Source organism: Oncorhynchus mykiss, chromosome 2 (assembly GCF_057628025.1).
Source record: "Oncorhynchus mykiss isolate SJ-2025 chromosome 2, ASM5762802v1, whole genome shotgun sequence".
Lineage (NCBI taxonomy): Eukaryota > Metazoa > Chordata > Actinopteri > Salmoniformes > Salmonidae > Oncorhynchus > Oncorhynchus mykiss.
In genome coordinates this window covers 28,704,059-28,725,067 of record NC_143023.1, presented here as the reverse complement: position 1 = coordinate 28,725,067, position 21,009 = coordinate 28,704,059, and the positions used below count along the sequence as shown (strand labels likewise).

General features: G+C 41.4%; 2 protein-coding genes across 4 annotated transcripts; both read left to right on the top strand.

The window, feature by feature from the left end:
- The first annotated feature begins 1,761 nt into the window (after positions 1–1,761).
- LOC110486227 (membrane-spanning 4-domains subfamily A member 4A) lies at positions 1,762–5,723 on the top strand. Its single transcript, XM_021557674.3, has 7 exons — positions 1,762–2,250; positions 2,743–2,984; positions 3,200–3,301; positions 3,650–3,706; positions 3,978–4,163; positions 4,645–4,782; positions 5,233–5,723. Exons 2-7 carry the CDS (start codon positions 2,784–2,786, stop codon positions 5,353–5,355), a joined length of 807 nt encoding a protein of 268 aa, XP_021413349.2. The 5' UTR covers positions 1,762–2,250; positions 2,743–2,783; the 3' UTR covers positions 5,356–5,723.
- An 897-nt stretch (positions 5,724–6,620) lies between these two features.
- On the top strand, positions 6,621–20,638 carry LOC110486216 (m7GpppN-mRNA hydrolase NUDT17). 3 transcript variants are annotated; one of them, XM_021557653.3, is made up of 8 exons: positions 6,621–6,735; positions 17,775–17,891; positions 18,048–18,231; positions 18,363–18,388; positions 18,553–18,645; positions 18,809–18,907; positions 19,626–19,762; positions 19,947–20,638. In XM_021557653.3, the coding sequence occupies exons 1-8, from the start codon at positions 6,658–6,660 to the stop codon at positions 20,116–20,118; spliced, it is 906 nt and encodes a 301-aa protein (XP_021413328.2). In that variant the 5' UTR covers positions 6,621–6,657; the 3' UTR covers positions 20,119–20,638. The 3 variants fall into 3 exon arrangements, with proteins under 3 accessions (XP_021413328.2, XP_021413337.1, XP_090051826.1); XM_021557662.3 differs by lacking the exon at positions 6,621–6,735 and adding an exon at positions 13,478–13,990; XM_090195700.1 differs by lacking the exon at positions 6,621–6,735 and adding an exon at positions 13,495–13,990 and having other exon boundaries at positions 20,028–20,638.
- The last annotated feature ends 371 nt before the right edge of the window (positions 20,639–21,009 follow it).

The following is a 21,009-nucleotide window of genomic DNA, read 5'->3' as shown; positions in this document are numbered from 1 at the left end:
TAATTAACTAACCCTTATCTTAACCGTTGGGGCTCCCGAGTGGCGCAGCAGTCTAAGGCACTGCATCTCAGTCCCAGAGGCGTCACTACAGACACCCTGGTTTGATTCCAAGCTGTATCACAACCGGCTGTGATTGGGAGTCCAATAGGGCGGCGCACAATTGGCCCAACGTCGTCCGGGTTTGGCCGGTGTAGACTGTCATTGTAAATAAGAATTTGTTCTTAACTGACTTGCCTAGTTAAATCAACAACAACAAAGAAATGGTGACAGAGTTGGGATGTCCCAAGGATACGATTTAGACTTTAGACTTACACAATTAACAAAACTTTGAGGATGTAGGTGGGTTTTCTAGTAAATTACCTGGCCTGGGCTGCGTTTCAAACTCATAAGACACACCGTCATCCACTTATGCCCTTTGGGGAATCTCCGCGGCCATATTTGTCGTCGGTCCAAATGATTAGCCAAGTAAGGGAAGTTTGCAACCCTTCAGCCCTCGTTTTTAATGGATTTTGCGAGAGCACAATTATGTTCACTTCGGGGCCTAAATCAAATCATATTTTATTAGTCGCATGCGCCGAATACAACAGACCTTACAGTGAAATGCTTACTTACGAGCCCCTAACTGACAGTGCAGTTAAAAAATATGGATAAGAATAAGAGATAAAAGTAACAGGTAATTAGAGGAGCAGTAAAAAATAACAATATATACAGGGGGGTGCCGGTACATGAGTCAATGTGCAGGGGCACCGGTTAGTTGAGGTAGTATGTACATGTTGGTAGAGTTATTAAAGTGACTATGCATAGATGACACCAGAGAGTGGCAGTGGTGTGGAGAGGGGGGAGCGGGCAATGAAACGCCCCATAATTCAATTTGTGATAATTGTACATCCGCTAGGAAAAGTCAGCCAAAACTTAAAACGTCAATATGTTGTCAACATACAAGTGTAAGTAAAAACAAATGTAAATAAGTTAGAAATTGTGCTACTAATGCACAAACACATCTAAAAAATAACAATATATACAGGGGGGTGCCGGTACATGAGTCAATGTGCAGGGGCACCGGTTAGTTGAGGTAGTATGTACATGTTGGTAGAGTTATTAAAGTGACTATGCATAGATGACACCAGAGAGTGGCAGTGGTGTGGAGAGGGGGGAGCGGGCAAAAGTAATTGTTTTTGTTTGGTTAGCTTTAGGAAATTATAGAATAAAACATGTTCCTTCTTCAGAAGTAGCTAGACAGGCTAACGTTAGTTAGCTAATTAATTTGTTAGCTATCATACAGTAGGCATATATATTTAAGCAATAAGTCATGGGGGGGTGAGGGATATGGCCAATATACCACGGCTAAGCGCTGTTCTTATGTATGACGCATTGCTGAGTGCATGGACACAGTCCTTAGCTGTGGTATATTGGCCATATACCACAAACCCCAGAGGTGCCTTATTGCTATTACAAACGGGTTACCAACATAACTAGAGAAGTAAAAATAAATGTTTTGTCATACCGGTGGTATACAGTCTGATATACCACAGCTGTCATCCAATCAGCATTCAGGGCTCGTACCACCCAGTTTATAATAATAATTACATAGTTAATATAAGTAGACATGCAATCATAATTGACTGCAGCGCACACAAACTACCGGTGGCTGAAAACACAACCGTTGCGGGACGAACGAGTAACGAATTTCCGGGCAAGGGCGGTCCATTTAAAATTAATTATGTACTCCCTCACCCCTTGCCCTGCAAGTGGAAACTCGTCAGACGTCATGAAACGTTATCAGAAGTGTCGACTCACTTTTGAGGGCTGAGGGGAGAAGGTGTGTCTGTTAAGTGTTTGGAATGCAGCCTTGTCTGTTTCGCAAGCATTCCCAGAAGTCTCGCGATGTTGCGTCTCTGAGTTTATAAACTGTGATATTGGTGCTTTCAAGACAACTGTGAACTCGGAAAAAACTAAGTCAAATCATGTCAGTAATCTTCAAGTCGGAAAGTTGCAGCTCTAGAAAGATGCTCCAACTTCCGATTTTGAATTCCGATGACAGTTCAAAAGTGTTTCCCCCCTAAATCCCAGTTGTCATGAACGGACTGAAGTCGAATATTTCCGAGTTTCCAATTGTTTTGAACGCGTTATAAATGAAAATAGCAGACGCAACAGGGATCTGTAAACGTTGAAGAAGTATCCTAGATTATATCCTTGTATTTCCGTGTTTGTACGTTAGCTGTTCCCGCACCTGGAAAAAGTGGACAAGTGGTACATTTTTCGATTTGATATGTTACAAATGTTGTCTAAATTAATGTTGATTAGGCGATTTGTGTTAACAGCAGTAGGCCTAATAAATGTAAACATTTGCAAGCTTCCATAGTTTTACTTTCAATTTCCATTGAAATACAAAACAGATTTACAAGTGCATCTCAAATGTGGCTTGAAAAAAGGCTGACATATATTGTAATCATTGAAAGTTGTCAATATTGTATTGATTTGTTTAACATTTCAATGATGTTAGTCTAACTGATATCAAATCTACTTTGCGGGACATAAAAAAGGCTAATTCTGTGCTAGTTACCGCTGTTTTTGGTCATTTGAAAAAATCTAAAAGGATAATGAAATTGAAATTGTATTTCTAAACCAAGGACAACCTAAAAAATACTTAGGCTATCTGTAATGCCATAATAAACACTAACACAATGTCTGCAGCTGTATTAAAACATCAAACTTTCAGTGTGTAGTTTGTTTTCTTCTCAGGTGTTTGTTGTCGTCAACCACCCAAATAAGGATCATCAACCATGTCCACCTCTATCACAACTGCAAATGGAGTTGTGGTAGTGACACAAGTGTTCCCCTTGGTGGAGAGTGGCAAGGCTTCAGAGCCACTTCTGAATGTCACTCCCCAAATCCAGAGTGCGCCCCTCGGTGTGCCACTGCCTACCACTAAAGTGTCAGAGATGACAAGGGTGTTCCTGCAGCTTCAGCCACAATCTCTTGGGGTGAGAACAGAATATTACTGTCCTTTGTTTTTAGTGCTTATTCCATCCATTTGCCATTGGATTCAATCATCGGCTGTGATATTGTAGAGATCTATATTTAACATCCTTTGAGGGCAATTTGATTTAGAAGAAACATCTAGGCTAAACTGTAAACCACTATTAGTTACCATTTCCACTATTGTTACTTAATGTTCCCCAAATTACTGTTGTCTCAGATTGTGCAGATCATCCTTGGATTGGTGTGCATGGTGATGAGCCTGTCTGCTCTTCTCTCCCCTATCCTGTATGACCAGTTCCCACTCTTCATGGGAGTTGCTGTAAGTTCTGGGTCCCAAGTGGGCAAGTAATATCCAACACACTTAATGCTACATGGACACATGCAATTTTAGAGATGTTTCCTCAGAGTGAATCTGGCATCATCTATCTTACAGTAGTTCTATTGTAACCTAGAAAAGTAGGTGAACAAGCAGGATAACTGACTTCAGATCAGCATTCATGACCAAAGGGCATCCCACAGGAGACAGCAGAACTTGTGTTTATCTATAAAGTGTAGGCCTCTACAGTAGGTGACATTGGATGTGGCAGTTGATTGGACAGCATCACCTTAGTGTCATATGTCAATGGTCTAAAGTGTCTTTCTCTCCTGTGTTGCTCACTCTCTCCAGTTTGTCCTCTCTGGATCTCTCACTGTGGCTGCCCGGAAAGGAACAAGTTTGAGTCTGGTAAGTCATTCGCTGTGATTGTGGTTAATAGCAGTGTGCACTTCAAGTTTACTTTATTAGATTTATAAGTTGAGATGTATATCAGAAATTAAATCTTTGCTATTAGGAAGTAAAACAGGAGATCTTTTTCTAGACCAAAATTCACAAACCAAAAATCTAACCAATTGGAACAGTTAATGGATTTCCTATGTCCATATATTTTAAACAAAACAAACTAACATTGTCACGCAATGGTTGTTCCGTTTCCCCTCCCCATTTCTCACCCTGTCAGATTAAAGGGACTCTGGCTGTGAATGTCGTCAGTGTTCTTGTGGCTCTGGCTGGGGTTGCCTATATTTGCATGCTGCTGACTGTAAAACATGAAGATGGTTTCTGCATCGAAACTGATGACAACTATACTTCCAATTCCAACCAGAACAGGATACAGGAATGCACACGTATGGTTAGGACAATATATGTAAGTATTTACGGAAGTGACCTGGTTCATGTAATTTTGCTGTATTTATTTCTTATGCTAACTTCAGAGAACTCAGTAACCTTCCAAACACATGAGGTTGGTAGCACCTTAATTGGGGAGGACGGCTCATAGTAATGGCTGGAGCAGAATAAGTGGAATGGTATCAAATACATCACACACATTGTTTCTATGCGTTTTATGCCATTCCATTTGCACTGTTCTGGAAATGATTATGATTCATTTTCCCCTCAGCAGCCTCCTGTGCTTCCAAACAGTCTGTTTATTAAAGGTTGTAAGGAGCTAGAGAAATACATCTTTGCAGGCTTATTAAATGTTTTATATATTTACGAGATACGGTTGATATTGTTTTACCAGGATGAGAAACCTGAACAAAACTTGTAAATCCTGCTAAAGTTACAATGCAAATCATTAGCCCAACCATTGACACATATTCCTCTTGCTTTACCCCTGTGTGCATCAGACAGTCTTGAATGGGGTAAAGGGCCTAATGCTGGTCCTGACGGTGATGGAGCTCTGTGTGGCTCTCACTGTCTGCGTCTTCTCTGGGAAAGTCATTCACCTCCATGGGTACTACAGCCTGAGCCGTGGCCGGGGGATGGTAAGCTTGAGAACTGCAGTCAACGCTTATATCAACAGGTTAACAGTCTGTTGAACAGGCAGAGAGTGCAACAGCTGTACATTAAAAACAAGTACAGTCTTACAGTAGTTCAAACATGTAATGCTGTGGGGCATGAACCATTTTGGCCTATTTAACAGAACATTGCTACAATCCCTAACTTTCCCATAACATTTGTTGCTTCTTGACTCCCCCTCTTGTAAACTCCTAGGTATCAGCAATAACTGAATAGCTCCACCTAGTCCTCTGGTAGGCTTGGTGGAGTTTACACCATATTGCTTAGACACACCAATCCAGTCCTTTCAAATCCCCAGAATCGTGAAGGGTATATGGGTTATGTTGAATGGCCAGTTTGAGATGATGCCAGTCTGTGCTAGTTCCTCACTTCATCCTCCTTCCTTCCTCCTTCCTGAACCTTGTCATTGGGTCTAGGTGGTTGTAGAGACTGGTACTGACCCCACCGGAGCCAGCCAGGCCTCCCTGAGTGACAGTGATGTGGCCTTACTGGGCAGTGTTGAGGATTCTGACACCCCGGCTCCACCATACTCTCCTTGAGGCAGAACCATGCCATACACCTCACCCTACTTCTTACAACACATATTGCATTGTAGTATACCCTATGTACTCATGTGTTTCTCTTGTTTGAATTCGTTATTTCACAATTGCTTACCTAAACTGTGCATGAAGATTATCATTAGGAAGTGTGACACGCTGCGAATGTGTCTGATTGTTTTGTCATCAATGTGAGCAGTCGTGTCCTGGTGATCCTTCTGTCCTGATGAATGTATTGCTCTGTAGTGGTTCCTAATATATCAAGTAGGACTGTTATTCTCTTTGCTATTTCATATTACTGTAGAGTTAATATCTTGATTTCTGACAGTGTATCATTCTTTCATTCAATAAATTGAATATTTCCTCTTCAAGTGTTATAGTGTCTACATTGGTAGAAGTTTACACAGGTCACTATAACCTTATTTCCATCTGGTTCCAACTGTTTAATGCTTTTCTGGAGGTGAAATGCCAACCTGACATCACATGCACTCAAATCAGCCATTCATCTTTTGCATTATTGATTTGAAGTGAAACTGAGAATGCATGTTGTTGAGTGGCACTCTACTAAAAGCCGGGGCGCTGTAGGCTGAATATAATTCATGACATGAGGGCAATTTCCTCCATCCCTGACTTAATAGCCTCACCCCCAACAGATCAGTAGGAGGAATTGATTAGTGGTCTTGCATTGGGCGAGTTTGTTTTGCATGGCCCGGTGCCCTGGTGGATGGAGATTTGTCTTTAGGACCAATGGAATGGTTGAAAATGAGCAAACCCTGCTCACCTGGGGAACCAGGCCACACAAAACAAATTTGCCCCTTGTTTCTCCAGTGATGTGCAGTCAGGGTAGGCAGTGCATTCTACAAACCACTACCCTTCGCTGGGTGTGTTACTGGAAGAAGAAAAACTGCTTATCCCATTAATTTTAACAGAAGGCAAAGGTAGGTGATCTGAAATTGTATCATTATTATAAAATATTGCTTGAGAGTAGATCAATATAGCAGCACATTACTCAATTAAAGATTGTTTTTGTTTTCCTTATGAGTAGCTAACTAATACAAAGACAAATCAAATGACTGCTTGCTGAATCAGTAACATTCACAATCACACCCTTTGAAGTATCCTGTAAAGACTATGAAGGAGGAACATGCCAACAACAACCAACATGTTGTCATGCATGGACTGTTAATTTAAATCTAAGTAACCTATTTACTGAGCTAAAAAGTCACCTATTAACTATGGTAAGATTTTTTGTTTCACCCCTCCCAACACAGCAAGCCTTGATTCAATTTGCTACAACTTGAAGGAATGCCGTGCCCCTCCCTCCAACATCCTCTCAGAGGAACAGCTGTCGAGTTATTCCAGGGGAAACTCCAAGACTCTGGGGTGAGCACTCAGTTCGTTCATAGATGTTTATAGAACAGTTAGGATACTATGGATGGAAGGTATGAATGAATGTGGTTTTGTACTATATATGCCTATAGTAGTAGCTGTTCTGTCATGTTCATGATGCACTGCCTGTAGCTTATAAATGTGTAATCAGTTCATACATTTTTAGAGTCTCTTTCTCACTCTACACACTTCTAAGGTGTTTGAGATGATCATTGGGGCTGCTAACGGTCTCCATGGCTGGGAATCTTTTTCAGCTGAACAGTTTCTTTCAAAGAGATGTCTTTGTCATGTTTATTGTTGGAGGATGGATCAGCTATATATTGATCAGTTGTCTTTTAGGTGAAACTAAAAAGAAATTGGAACTGTGCTATTTGTATTCATGCCACTTGCATTGTTCAACGATACTTCCACACATTGTGTATATGATCTGTCTCTAAAGTTCAGGATGTTGTTATTTATCCCGTAGGTCCTCCTTAGTGGAATTACTCTTGTATATGATGGCATTCACCCCACATAAAGTACTTCTGGGAAAGTACGAGAAAGCTGTTTAGATGGCGTTCATAGGCTAGCACCTAGAGTTGTGTCTAGTTCAACAACTGTTAACTCAACCAACTGCTGTCAACCCCTTATACCTTGTGTAATCAAGTAGTCGATTTGGTTCTGGGTTCAAGATCAGTCAACCCCTTAGTCAATTAGTCAACCAAGGGAAATATATTTGTGTTTTCTTTAAGAGTATGTCGCCTCTGTTTCCACAGGTGAAGTAAAATGTCTCACTGAATGTAATGACTGCGATATTCACCATGGTGGGTTTTGGGCTTGCAGTATATAGGAATCCTTTGTCCAGCGAAGTATTCTCTGTTGCTTTTAAAAAGTTCCAGTTCCGCTGACCAGTCAATCCAGGACTCTGGGGTTTGGATCTCGAGGTTCTACAGTACTTGGTCAAAGTAGTGAAACAAGTCCAAATAACTAGCCACTAGCTCCCCACAGTGGTATCAATCACAATGGTTATCGGGTCCAGAACATTTGACCAATATTGTAACTCACTAGGTCCCCACAACATCTGGCACTGTGTGTTGAGGCTGGCGCAGACACCACTGTAGCAGTAGGAGGCACCTTCCTCGCAGGGCTCGCCGTTCTGCAGGAACACGTTGGGGGGGCAGTAGGGAGAGGCACCGGTGCAGTGCTCTGGGAGGTCACACTCCCCCAGGGGCTGCCGACACATCCATCCACCTGTACGCAGCTGGTTAGACAGAGACAATAGACAGTAAATCAGTAAAGGAGTTTATGATTTGGACCTTTGTTCAGTTTCATGTCACAGATCATGTATCAGTTTAGTTTATTAGGTTCACTATAAGCTATTGCACAAGCAGAAGCTACTCTTCCTGGTGTCCACATAAAACATACAAATACAGTGCCTTGCGAAAGTATTCGGCCCCCTTGAACTTTGCGACCTTTTGCCACATTTCAGGCTTCAAACATAAAGATATAAAACTGTATTTTTTTGTGAAGAATCAACAACAAGTGGGACACAATCATGAAGTGGAATGACATTTATTGGATATTTCAAACTTTTTTAACAAATCAAAAACTGAAAAATTGGGCGTGCAAAATTATTCAGCCCCTTTACTTTCAGTGCAGCAAACTCTCTCCAGAAGTTCAGTGAGGATCTCTGAATGATCCAATGTTGACCTAAATGACTAATGATGATAAATACAATCCACCTGTGTGTAATCAAGTCTCCGTATAAATGCACCTGCACTGTGATAGTCTCAGAGGTCCGTTAAAAGCGCAGAGAGCATCATGAAGAACAAGAAACACACCAGGCAGGTCCGAGATACTGTTGTGAAGAAGTTTAAAGCCGGATTTGGATACTAAAAGATTTCCCAAGCTTTAAACATCCAAATGGAAGGAGTATCAGACCACTGCAAATCTACCAAGACCTGGCCGTCCCTCTAAACTTTCAGCTCATACAAGGAGAAGACTGATCAGAGATGCAGCCAAGAGGCCCATGATCACTCTGGATGAACTGCAGAGATCTACAGCTGAGGTGGGAGACTCTATCCATAGGACAACAATCAGTCGTATAATGCACAAATCTGGCCTTTATGGAAGAGTGGCAAGAAGAAAGCCATTTCTTAAAGATATCCATAAAAAGTGTCGTTTAAAGTTTGCCACAAGCCACCTGGGAGACACACCAAACATGTGGAAGAAGGTGCTCTGGTCAGATGAAACCAAAATTGAACTTTTTGGCAACAATGCAAAACGTTATGTTTGGCGTAAAAGCAACACAGCTCATCACCCTGAACACACCATCTCCACTGTCAAACATGGTGGTGGCAGCATCATGGTTTGGGCCTGCTTTTCTTCAGCAGGGACAGGGAAGATGGTTCAAATTGATGGGAAGATGGATGGAGCCAAATACAGGACCATTCTGGAAGAAAACCTGATGGAGTCTGCAAAAGACCTGAGACTGGGACGGAGATTTGTCTTCCAACAAGACAATGATCCAAAACATAAAGCAAAATCTACAATGGAATGGTTCAAAAATAAACATATCCAGGTGTTAGAATGGCCAAGTCATTGTCCAGACCTGAATCCAATCGAGAATCTGTGGAAAGAACTGAAAACTGCTGTTCACAAATGCTCTCCATCCAACCTCACTGAGCTCAAGCTGTTTTGCAAGGAGGAATGGGAAAAACTGATAGAGACATACCCCAAGCGACTTACAGCTGTAATCGCAGCAAAAGATGGCACTACAAAGCATTAACTTAAGGGGGCTGAATAATTTTGCACGCCCAATTTTTCAGTTTTTGATTTGTTAAAAAAGTTTGAAATATCCAATAAATCTCGTTCCACTTCATGATTGTGTCCCACTTGTTGTTGATTCTTCCCAAAAAGATAGTTTTATATCTTTATGTTTGAAGCCTGAAATGTGGCAAAAGGTCGCAAAGTTCAAGGGGGCCGAATACTTTCGCAAGGCACTGTACATGACAAAATACAGAACAGTACTAGACAAGAACATGAAATATTTAATTACATTTAATTTATAATCAGAGTTCTAACACATATGATTATAATAAATATGATACTAACGACCTGAGCTGATTTAAATGTAGGTGTTCAGTAGTGTGTTCAGTGATGGGGTTGAGTGTGTGAGTGTATCAGTAAGGGTCCAGTGAAGGAGACAGAGGGAGAGAGGCTTGCCCACCTTACAGTTGTCACAACAGATGCCTTTGGAGGAATACTGGGCCCCAGGAACTTTCCGAATGCACTGTATGTGTGACGCACTTAGGCGTAGTGGGTGCGGAGTCAGGCGCAGGAGGCAGAAGGTACAGAACAATGCTTTAATCTCCGGCACAGAGAAAATAGTACACGGCAATACAAATCAAATCAAATCCAATTTTATTTGTCACATACACATGGTTAGCAGATGTTAGTGCGAGTGTAGCGAAATGCTTGTGCTTCTAGTTCCGACAATGCAGTAATAACCAACAAGTAATCTAGCTAACAATTCCAAAACTACTACCTTATAGACACAAGTGTAAGGGGATAAAGAATATGTACATAAAGATATATGAATGAGTGATGGTACAGAGCGGCATAGGCAAGATACAGTAGATGGTATTGAGTGCAGTATATACATATGAGATGAGTGTGTAAACAAAGTGGCATAGTTAAAGTGGCTAGTGATACATGTATTACATAAGGATGCAGTAGATGATATAGAGTACAGGGCGCACATAAACGACCGGCCCAAGACCAGGATCTAAACAGTCCGGAAAAAAAAACTGAAACGCACCACCACACAGAAACAACAGGGGAAAAATAAGCCCGCACAAAGAGCAGGCGGGCCTTACCGGCTTAAATAGCCCAACTAAAAACCTAAACAAGAAACAGGTGAAACCAATAAGACAAAACCAACAGAAAAGGGAAATGATTGTCATATGTGGTTGTCTTACCTAGCTAGTACATTAAGTTAAATCGCTCTGGATTTCTACTAAGCTATATACAATTATTTTAAGGTCATACCAAGGATCATTTAGCTATTTGATTTGGAATTTTAAGAACCCTTGAAGAATTCCCCAAAATATATTTAAAAAATATTTGATGGAAAATTGTATTTGGCCCATAAATATGCATTGAATAACAAATTCACTACACGGAACAATAGATAGTCCCCCCAAAAAAATCTAAAGAAAGTTTGTTCTTAACTGTCTGACCTATATCTGAGAGCTATAACAAATAGCAGGAACATTTATTTGTATTATTATTTGTATTTATTTGTACATGTACTTAACTCCTTATTTTTGGCACTAAACAGTGTCCATATATACTTACATAATTTTTAAAAAGTGGTACTGGCGACCTTCAGACGAGTCTTGTGAGGCCTGTGGGTATCCTAAAGCAAAATAACACATGTACGCGTTTGTGAGACGCACCTTTCCAAAGAGAGGTGATATTAGTGTGTAGCCCAAACAGTTCGGACACAACAGACAAAAGTTGGCAGATCGGCAGTAAGATTAAGGGGGTCATAGAACAAAACGGAGAATATCATCGTGAGAGTCTTATCTTTCCATAGAGGGGTCATATATATATATATATATATATATATGACCGGACGCTACAGACGATTTTGTGAGAAGACCGATTTTCGGGATGTCTCATGATCTGACAAACACTTCTCTAGCTAGCTCTGTCACTTTTCATCGCAGATGCGGAAGTGCGACATAGGTGTATATGGTGGATTGAGAAACATTATGCTTAAACTGCGCTGTTTACATGATGAATGTATAATTTTTATTGTCCGTTATGAACTAATTATTATTTACAATGACGGCTTACCCCTGCCAAACCCGGACGGCGCTGGGCCAATTACGGCCGGATGTGATACAGCCTGGATTCGAACCAGGGACTGTAGTGACGCCTCTTGCACTGAGATGCAGTGCCTTAGACCGCTGCGCCTCTCGGGAGCTAAAACTTAAATCAAATAAATTCCATCTCATTCTTCAATACATTAGATCTTACATAGATATACCTTACATTATTTGTATCAGTAGATTTGAACTGCTTAGTTGTGTTTTTCAAAATTGTTATTTTAGGCAGGTTTATTTTACTGAAGCATCTTCAAAATAATATTGGTCTTTGGCGCCATCTACTGGATCAATACTACACTGAATGGGGCGGCACATGGGTGCAACCACAGTCATAGAGGAAGAGGCGAAGCTAGAGGTTTCACTCTCGCCAAAATCTGTCCAAAATAAGGCCAACACGTTTCTATTGGTTAATGTTTTACATAAATTTGTCGCCTGCCTTCCTGCCTTTGGGACAACGACTCCCATTGTTAGGGCGGTGACATGAGCATCTTGTCATTATATACAGATCTCTGCTAGAGTGCCACGTGTTTGGTAGATGGGGAGCTCAGTGTCAAAGTTATGAGGTAGATAATGCTACCCTCCCAAGGAAGTGTGATTAGTTTTTTGTTGTTCTCCATTATAATTGATTATGTATTCTATCAGGGAGAACAGATATTGGGAGGTCTTTGTTTGCGGACGACAGGGCACTGTGGAAGAGAGGGAGAAATATTCCCCATAAAGTCAGGAGAGTTCAAGAAGGATCAGAGAAGTTGAACAGTAGTCCCACAGGTGGGGCTTCAAGTTCTCAGTTGAGAAAACCAGAGGTGTGGACTTGAGTTACATGACTTGGACTCGAGTCAGACTCGATTCACAAATATGATGACTTGCAACTCGACTTTGACTTTAACACCAATGACTCGTGACTTAACCAATGACCAATGACTTAACTTGGACTTGAGCCTTTTGACTCAAACTGACTTGATACCCTCTCCAAGCCCAAATATTAAACATTATGCTATTAAAAAAACTGTGCAGCGCATCAACTCTTCATTTAACCGATAACAATTTGAATCGGACAACAGCCAATCAAATTGTGCCAGCTGAGAAAAAGTTGTGTGTGGCAGTGCAAAGGAACATCAGTGGGTGAATTCAGACGAAGCCCTTGGAAAGATGATACCCAAAATGATTATGTTCGGACATAAAGACTACGCTGTAGTCAACAAAAAAACAGATTCCAACTTGCAAAACATGCAGGAAGAAAATTACAGACGGAGGGGATAGAATAGCATTAAAAACAAATGACAAGAGTTGTGGAATAGGGAGGGAAAGGGAAGACTCCTGTGTAAGATCCAGGAAAATGTGAGGGCAGGGAGGAACGAGGGATCACAAGGCTCTGGGACACACAGAGCTCAACAGTACAAAACATCTGACTGGGTGTGATCACTGTCAGGAGAAGATGGAGACAGTGGAAAACGGATTATTTCAGTGCCAGCATAGGTATAGGTTTCATTAGTCAATTTTTTTTAAACATTGTCAGAATTCTGACAATACAGAAATACAGATGGTATGATGCTGTCTTTTCCATCATGTGATTTATAATGCATCATATCAGCTGTATTTCGGGTATTGTGAAAGTTATACTGTATATATTTAAAACCTTATTGATGACATGCAACGCATTTTGATATCAACAATGGACTAAGGAAAAAAATCCCAAAATGTGTTTTTGGGGTGGAATTTTCAGGAGATGAGAATAGTTGGTAGGATTTAGAGTTTTTAGACTTTCCTTTTCTCTGGTCCACACTCCAGTCCAGTTTGTTGTGGTAAAGAACATTACAGTTGGTTGAGAACCGCCATATATAAACTGAAGAAGAAGAAGAGACACATGTGATTTCGATGTAGCCAATGAATGTAGGTAGTTAGCTACGTGTACATTTGTGTTTATATTCCTTGGACATGACAGCCAGCCATAGAAGCTAAGAAGATCAGTGGGCAGGAAACAATAGCTAACAAGGCAGGAGCCCACTGGATAGTTAGCTAATACAGCTTGGGAATTGATCAGAATAACGGCTAGCTATAGAGTTATCTTGGTTGTCAATACTTCAGTGAACTGCAGTGGGATGTCAATTGCGATACTCATTTGAACAAATGTGTAATGTGGCAATATTAGCTAGCTAGCTAACGTGCATTGCCATTCTTATATTGCTTTCAGATTTGTTATCGCTCGCAGGATTATTTTACAAATTGTTTTGTAAATCAGGCTAGCCAACTCACCTGCATTAAACTACTGTATCTATCAATAAGGATAATAATTGACAACCATGGAAAAAGTCACGAAAATACTGGTTCATCTGTCGAAGAATAATGTCGCACCGCAATGTGCCCGTTTTGTACAGGTCAGTTGTGCATGTGCTATGTTTTTGCTTTGTTGTCACTTCAACACTAGCCAAATGCCAATGTCACGTGGAATTTATGAAAACGAGGTCCTATGTCAGTGTTTGTTTTTACTGCAGTACCATTTTAAAGGGGTAGGTCACCCAAATTAAATAAAAGGTTAAATACAAAATAAAACAATAATACTGTACATATACACTACATGACCGAAAGTATGTGGACAACTTCACGTCAAACATCTAATTGCAAAATCATGGGCATTACTATGGAGTTTGTGCCCCCCAGTCGGCTTTCCAATTCATCCCAAAGCAGTTCGGTGGGGTTTAGGTCAGGGCTCTGCTGGCCAGTCAAGTTTTTCCACACTGATCTCGACAAACTATTTCTGTATGGACCTCCCTTTATACACTGGGGCATTGTCATTGTCATAAAAAATAAAAAATACACTGGGGCATTGTCATGCTGAAACAGGAAAGGGCCTTCCTCAAACTGTTGCCACAAAGTTGGAAGCACATAATCATCTGGAATGACATTGTATGCTGTAGCATTAAGATTTCCCTTCACTGGAACTAAGGGGCCTAGCCCAAGCCATGAAAAACAGCCCCAGACCATTATTCCTTCTCCAAGCTTTCTAGTTGGCATTATGCTTTGGGTCAGGTAGCGTTCTCCTGGTAGCCGCCAAACCCAGATTCGTCTGTCGGACTGCCAGATGGTGAAGCGTGATTCATCACTCCAGAGAATGGAGTTCTACTGCTCCCGAGTGGCAAGCTTTGCACCACTCCGGCCGACGATTGGTGATTTTAGGCTTATGTGCGGCTGCTCGGCAATGGCAATCCATTTCATGAAGCTCCCTGCGAACAGTTCTGACTTTGCTTCCAGAGGCAGTTTGGAACTCGGTAGTGAGTGTTGCAAATGAGGACAGACAATTTTTTACGCACTATGTGCTTCAGCACTCGGCAGTCCCATTCTATGAGCTTGTGTGGCCTACCACTTCGCGGCTGAGCTGTTGTTGCTCCTAGACGTTTCCACTTCACAATAACAGCACTTACAGTGGCAAGAAAAAGTATGTGAACCCTTTGGAAATACCTGGATTTCTGCATAAATTGGTCATCACATTTTATTTGATCTTCATCTAGGTCACAACAATAGACAGTCTGCTTAAACTAATAACGCGCAAACAATTATACGTTTTCATGTCTTTATTGAACACACAGTGCAGGGTGGGAAAAGTATGTGAAACCTTGGATTCAATAACTGGTTGACCCTCCAATAACCTCAACCAAACATTTTTTTGTAGTTGCGGATCAGACCTGCACAACGGTCAGGAGGAATTTTGGACCATTCCTTTTTACAAAACTTTTTACAAAACAATATTGGGACTGCAGTAGCTTCTTCTGTGGTGTCCTCCCATGAACACCATTCTTGTTTAGTGTTTTACGTATCATAGACTCGTCAGAGATGTTAGCATGTTCCAGACATTTCTGTAAGTCTTCAGCTGACACTCTAGGATTCTTCTTAAACCTCATTTAGCATTCTGCGCTGTGCTCTTGCAGTCATCTGCAACAGTTCTGAACTTTCTCAATTTATAGACAATTTGTCTTACCGTGGACTGATGAACATCAAGGCTTTTAGAGATACTTTTGTAACCCTTTCCAGCTTATGCAAGTCAACAATTCTTAATCGTAGGTATTCTAACATCTCCTTTGTTCAATGTGAATAGCAAACTCAAATTTTGTGAGTTTTTTTTATAGGGTAAGGCAGCTCTAACCAACTTCTCCAATCTCATTGATGACTCCAGTTAGCTTTTGGAGAAGTCATTAGCCTAGGGATTCACATACTTTTTCCAACCTACAACTGAATGTTTAAATGATGTATTCAATATAGACAAGAAATCCAGGTAATTCCAAAGGGTTCACATACTTTTTCTTGCCACTGTAGAGTTGCTCGGGGCAGCTCTAGCAGGGCAGAAATTTGACGAAGTGAGTTGTTGGAAAGGTGGCGTCCTATGACGGTGCCTTACTGAGCTCTTCAGTAAGGCCATTCTACTGACAATGTTTATCTATGGAGATTAAATGACTGTGTGCTCGATTTGATACATTATGAAATAGAATCCACTAATTTGAAGGGGCGTCCACATACGTTTGTATATACAGTGGGGAGAACAAGTATTTGATACACTGCCGATTTTGTAGGTTTTAATACTTACAACGCATGTAGAGGTCTGTAATTTTTATCATAGGTACACTTCAACTGTGAGAGATGCAATAAAATGCAAATGAATTACTTAAAAATCATACAATGTGATTTTTGTTTTAGATTCCATGACATCAGTATTTGATCACCTACCAACCAGTAAGAATTCCGGCTCTCACAGACCTGTTAGTTTTTCATTAAGAAGCCCTCCTGTTCTCCACTTATTACCTGTATTAACTGCACCTGTTTGAACTCGTTACCTGGGGCTTCTTAGGGGCTCGCTACCTGGGGCTCCATGCAAGATCTCCCCCCTTGGGGCATCAATGATCATGAGGAAGGTGAGGGATCAGCCCAGAACTACACGGCAGGACCTGGTTAATGACCTGAAGAGAGCTAGGACCACAGTCTCAAAGGAAACCATTAGTAACACACTACGCCGTCATGGATTAAAATCCTGCAGCGCACGCAAGGTCCCCCAGCTCAAGCCAGCGCATGTCCAGGCCCGTCTGAAGTTTGCTAATGACCATCTGGATGATCCAGACGAGGAATGGGATAAGGTCATGTGGTCTAATGAGACAAAAATAGAGCTTTTTGGTCTAAACTTCACTCGCTGTGTTTGGAGGAAGAAGGAGGATGAGTATGACCCCAAGAACACCATCCCAACCGTGAAGCATGGAGGTGGAAACATCATTCTTTGGGGATGCTTTTCTGCAAAGGGTACAGGACGACTGCACCGTATTGAGGGGAGGATGGATGAGGCCATGTATCGCGAGATCTTGGCCAACAACCTCCTTCCCTCAGTAAGAGCATTGAAGATGGGTTGTGGCTGGGTCTTCCAGCATGACAACGACCCGAAACACACAGCCAGGGCAACTAAGGCGTGGCTCCATAAGAAGCATCTCAAGGTCCTGGAGTGGCCTAGCCAGTCTCCAGACCTGAACCCAATAGAAAATCTTTGGAGGGAGCTGAAAGTCCGTATTGCCCAGTGACAGCCCCGAAACCTGAAGGATCTGGAGAAGGTCTGTATGGACGAGTGGGCCAAAATCCCTGCTGCAGTGTGTGCAAACCTGGTCAAGAACTACAGGAAACGTATGATCTCTGTAATTGCAAACAAAGGTTTCTGTACCAAATATTAGGTTCTGCTTTTCTGATGTATCAAATACTTATGTCATGCAATAAAATGCAAATTAATTACTTAAAAATCATAAAATTAGATTTTCTGGATTTTTGTTTTAGATTCCGTCTCTCACAGTTGGAGTGTACCTATGATAAAAATTACAGACCTCTACATGCTTTGTAAGTAGGAAAACCTGCAAAATCAGCAGTATATCAAATACTTGTTCTCCCCACGGTATAGTTTATATTTCCTTAATCTATGGGCCAAAGATTGCCGTCCATAATCAGGATTTGTATATTGATAACCAAAAAACAATGACTGGCCCAGTACTTTCCCCTCCAAAATACATTGAAATCAAGTCATTTAGGTAAATGGTTAGCCTTTATTGTAGTTGCCGAATTTTCAAAGGTTGTTATATGAGGTGAATTATGCAACAGTTAAAAAAACGTCTTTTTTTTTACCACTTAATTTTCTGTTAGAGCATAACAGGTCATTTTACAGAGACTCTTGATGATGAGGTGGAGGTGAAGTGTTCTTTGGAGAACAATCGCTTTATACTGTGTGACTGCGAGAAGGGGAGAGGAATTCCTCTAAAGGTAATGGCTCAACGGAATACATTCAATTTATTAAAATTATAGGTTTAGTTGTTTTATCGGTTGTGGCCACATCCTATATAAATAATTGTTGGTTGACTAAAAAAAGTATAATGGAAAATGTTTGAGTTTATTTGGTTGATATTTCTTTTTTCTCAGAGGGCAACCTTTTGCCCCTTCAAGTATCTGTCTGACGCAGAGGCAGCTGCAATCCCATTGGATGTTCAGAGCCGCGGAGTGGATGTGGGGGTTGCTATTCTTCTGCAGTCAGCCAATCAGAAGGTGTTGTTAACTCGACGGGCGGCCAGTCTCCGCATTTTCCCCAATGTGTGGGTTCCTCCAGGTATGGCATCATTTTGCGGAAGTAAATTTTCAAAATGAAATAGCATTCCATAGGACGACACTTTGGGTAACCCAATTAACCTTAGTGTTGTTTCCTGATATTGAAAGGGTGATTTGTTTTCTTTTTTTCAGGTGGCCATGTGGAACTGGATGAGAGGGTAAACTTTCTAGTTGCTATAGCTATTAAACAGTGGAAGATAAAATGGATTATTCCCCATAAGTGTCTTTGCCTGTGGTTTCAACACCCTCATGGTCTCTGGGGTCAATTCCCTTCAATCAAGCATGGTGTGTGTGTTTGCCTCATATCTCTCTTGTTTGTCAGCTCCTGGACGCAGGGCTGAGGGAGCTGAGGGAGGAGACAGGACTGAAGCTGGACCCTGGAGACGTCTCAGCTCAGCTGCTGGGGCTCTGGGAGGTGGGAAATCACTGCCACTACACATCACATTTCCAGGGAATAGTTTATTAAATAATAATATGTAAATGCATTAGAAAAAATCTACTGGCCACAATTCCACAGACATTTGACATTCTGATTTGTCTGACAGTCCTGTTTGCTCATGTTCTGTTTCTCTTCACAGTCAGTTTTCCCACCCATGCTGAGCAGAGGGATGCCGCAGAGGCACCATGTGGTCACTTACATGCTCCTAAACACCTCCCTCACACACCAGCAACTCCAGGTATTTGCCTCACTGTCCTGTATCTGTCTCTGTCTGTCTGTCTGTCTGTCTGTCTGTCTGTCTGTCTGTCTGTCTGTCTGTCTGTCTGTCTGTCTGTCTGTCTGTCTGTCTGTCTGTCTGTCTGTCTGTCTGTCTGTCTGTCTGTCTGTCTGTCTGTCTGTCTGTCTGTCTGTCTGTCTGTCTGTCTGTCTGTCTGTCTGTCTGTCTGTCTGTCTGTCTGTCTGTCTGTCTGTCTGTCTGTCTGTCTGTCTGTCTGTCTGTCTGTCTGTCTGTCTGTCTGTCTGTCTGTCTGTCTGTCTGTCTGTCTGTCTGTCTGTCTGTCTGTCTGTCTGTCTGTCTGTCTGTCTGTCTGTCTGTCTGTCTGTCTGTCTGTCTGTCTGTCTGTCTGTCTGTCTGTCTGTCTGTCTGTCTGTCTGTCTGTCTGTCTGTCTGTCTGTCTGTCTGTCTGTCTGTCTGTCTGTCTGTCTGTCTGTCTGTCTGTCTGTCTGTCTGTCTGTCTGTCTGTCTGTCTGTCTGTCTGTCTGTCTGTCTGTCTGTCTGTCTGTCTGTCTGTCTGTCTGTCTGTCTGTCTGTCTGTCTGTCTGTCTGTCTGTCTGTCTGTCTGTCTGTCTGTCTGTCTGTCTGTCTGTCTGTCTGTCTGTCTGTCTGTCTGTCTGGTGTTATCATTAAAGGCATACAAAGCCAAGGCCTCTGACACTAAAGACTATATTTGTTCTAGGCCTCTCTGCACCCCAAGCCTGCTGAGGTCAGTGGTTGTCTGTGGGTGGACGCCTCGCTGGTCAAGGCCATCGTGTCCGCCGTGGACGGAGAGGAGGGTTCTGTGACACCGTTGGAGGGCCTGGCTCCAACCATAAGGTATATCACATCCACGAAGTAATGCACTCAAAACATAAACATAAAAAATAGATTATATAGTTTACCATTGATAAGTATTTGTGAAAAAAAAGTTTTACTGGGCTAATTTCCTCTGACATTAATTATTTAATTGCGTTCCTCTTAACAATGTTGGCATTTTGTTTCTGTGGTGTTGGTTCTGCAGTGTATCGGAGGTCTCTCCGGAAGGTGGGCTCAGTGAGTCAATTTTGCCATTGTCTGTTTTGTGTAACCGGGCCCCGAATAGCGGACAGGATGTGGAGCGGGTCAGCACTGGTACCAAATACGCCCTGGAGCTCTGGCTTAAGAACCTGGAGGGACAGGGGACCCGGTGTTAACTGTCTTTACTAAACCTGGACGTCTAGCCCTGTGATGAAGTGACTTCCTGGAGGATGACATCACTTCCTGGAGTTTGCCTTAACCGGTGAAGGTCACCTAAAGTGAACTATCATCTTTCAAAAAATCTTGTACGTATTAACCAATAATGAACTTTGGGTGATCTGTCCCTTTAATATCTACAGCAACACCTACAAGTCTTATATGACTGTTTGAGGGCTTTGCATGAGCTATCAATGTTGTGCGTAAGAACAGTTTTTATTGCAAGGGTGTTGTTGTTAGTGATGAAATGTTTTGAACAAAGTGGATTTATACTGCAGATGCTTTTATGATCATTATATTCCATTTGCGCCTTCAAGCCACAAGATGGCAATGCATAGCCTACACAGTGATTTCACATTTGGAAACAAGCGCAAAACAATCAGAATTCTGATTTAAGTTTACATAATTATCTTGACTTGTAAATAATAATGTGTTCTTAACTGACTCGCCTGATTAAATAAAAATGTATACAAATATTTACATTTTTCTAAATGTAATTATTTTCCTCAACCAGCATATTTACTATTTTTTTTATTTTTTTTTTACTAAACTCAGACAGAAGTTAGGTCTCAAGTCAGTTAGGTTAGGTCTTCATTGTAAAGATAAACACATAAATATGGTATTGTACTTTCAACTGAAGATATCTAATATTTATTGTTTGCAGTGATTCAATAATTAGCATTTAAAGACCACATTTTTATATGTCATAAGTGGAAGGTGTGTGTGTCATATAACGAAACCTCTGTTCACCCACACCCAGATTAATATACTATACATTATGGCAACCTCACCTATGGATAAACTACTGGGAAATATGCTTACTTTGTTCTTTGGCTGCATTTAGACACGCA

Excerpts from the sequence above, each read along its gene's own strand:
- LOC110486227 (XM_021557674.3), top strand. The coding sequence starts at position 2,784 with ATGTCCACCTCTATCACAACTGCAAATGGAGTTGTGGTAGTGACACAA. Across the intron at positions 3,707-3,977 it reads AAGGAACAAGTTTGAGTCTG|ATTAAAGGGACTCTGGCTGT; the intron begins GTAAGTCATTCG and ends TCACCCTGTCAG. Across the intron at positions 4,783-5,232 it reads TGAGCCGTGGCCGGGGGATG|GTGGTTGTAGAGACTGGTAC; the intron begins GTAAGCTTGAGA and ends CATTGGGTCTAG.
- LOC110486216 (XM_021557653.3), top strand. The coding sequence starts at position 6,658 with ATGCCGTGCCCCTCCCTCCAACATCCTCTCAGAGGAACAGCTGTCGAG. Across the intron at positions 6,736-17,774 it reads GGAAACTCCAAGACTCTGGG|AGCATAACAGGTCATTTTAC; the intron begins GTGAGCACTCAG and ends ATTTTCTGTTAG. Across the intron at positions 19,763-19,946 it reads GGCCTGGCTCCAACCATAAG|TGTATCGGAGGTCTCTCCGG; the intron begins GTATATCACATC and ends TTGGTTCTGCAG.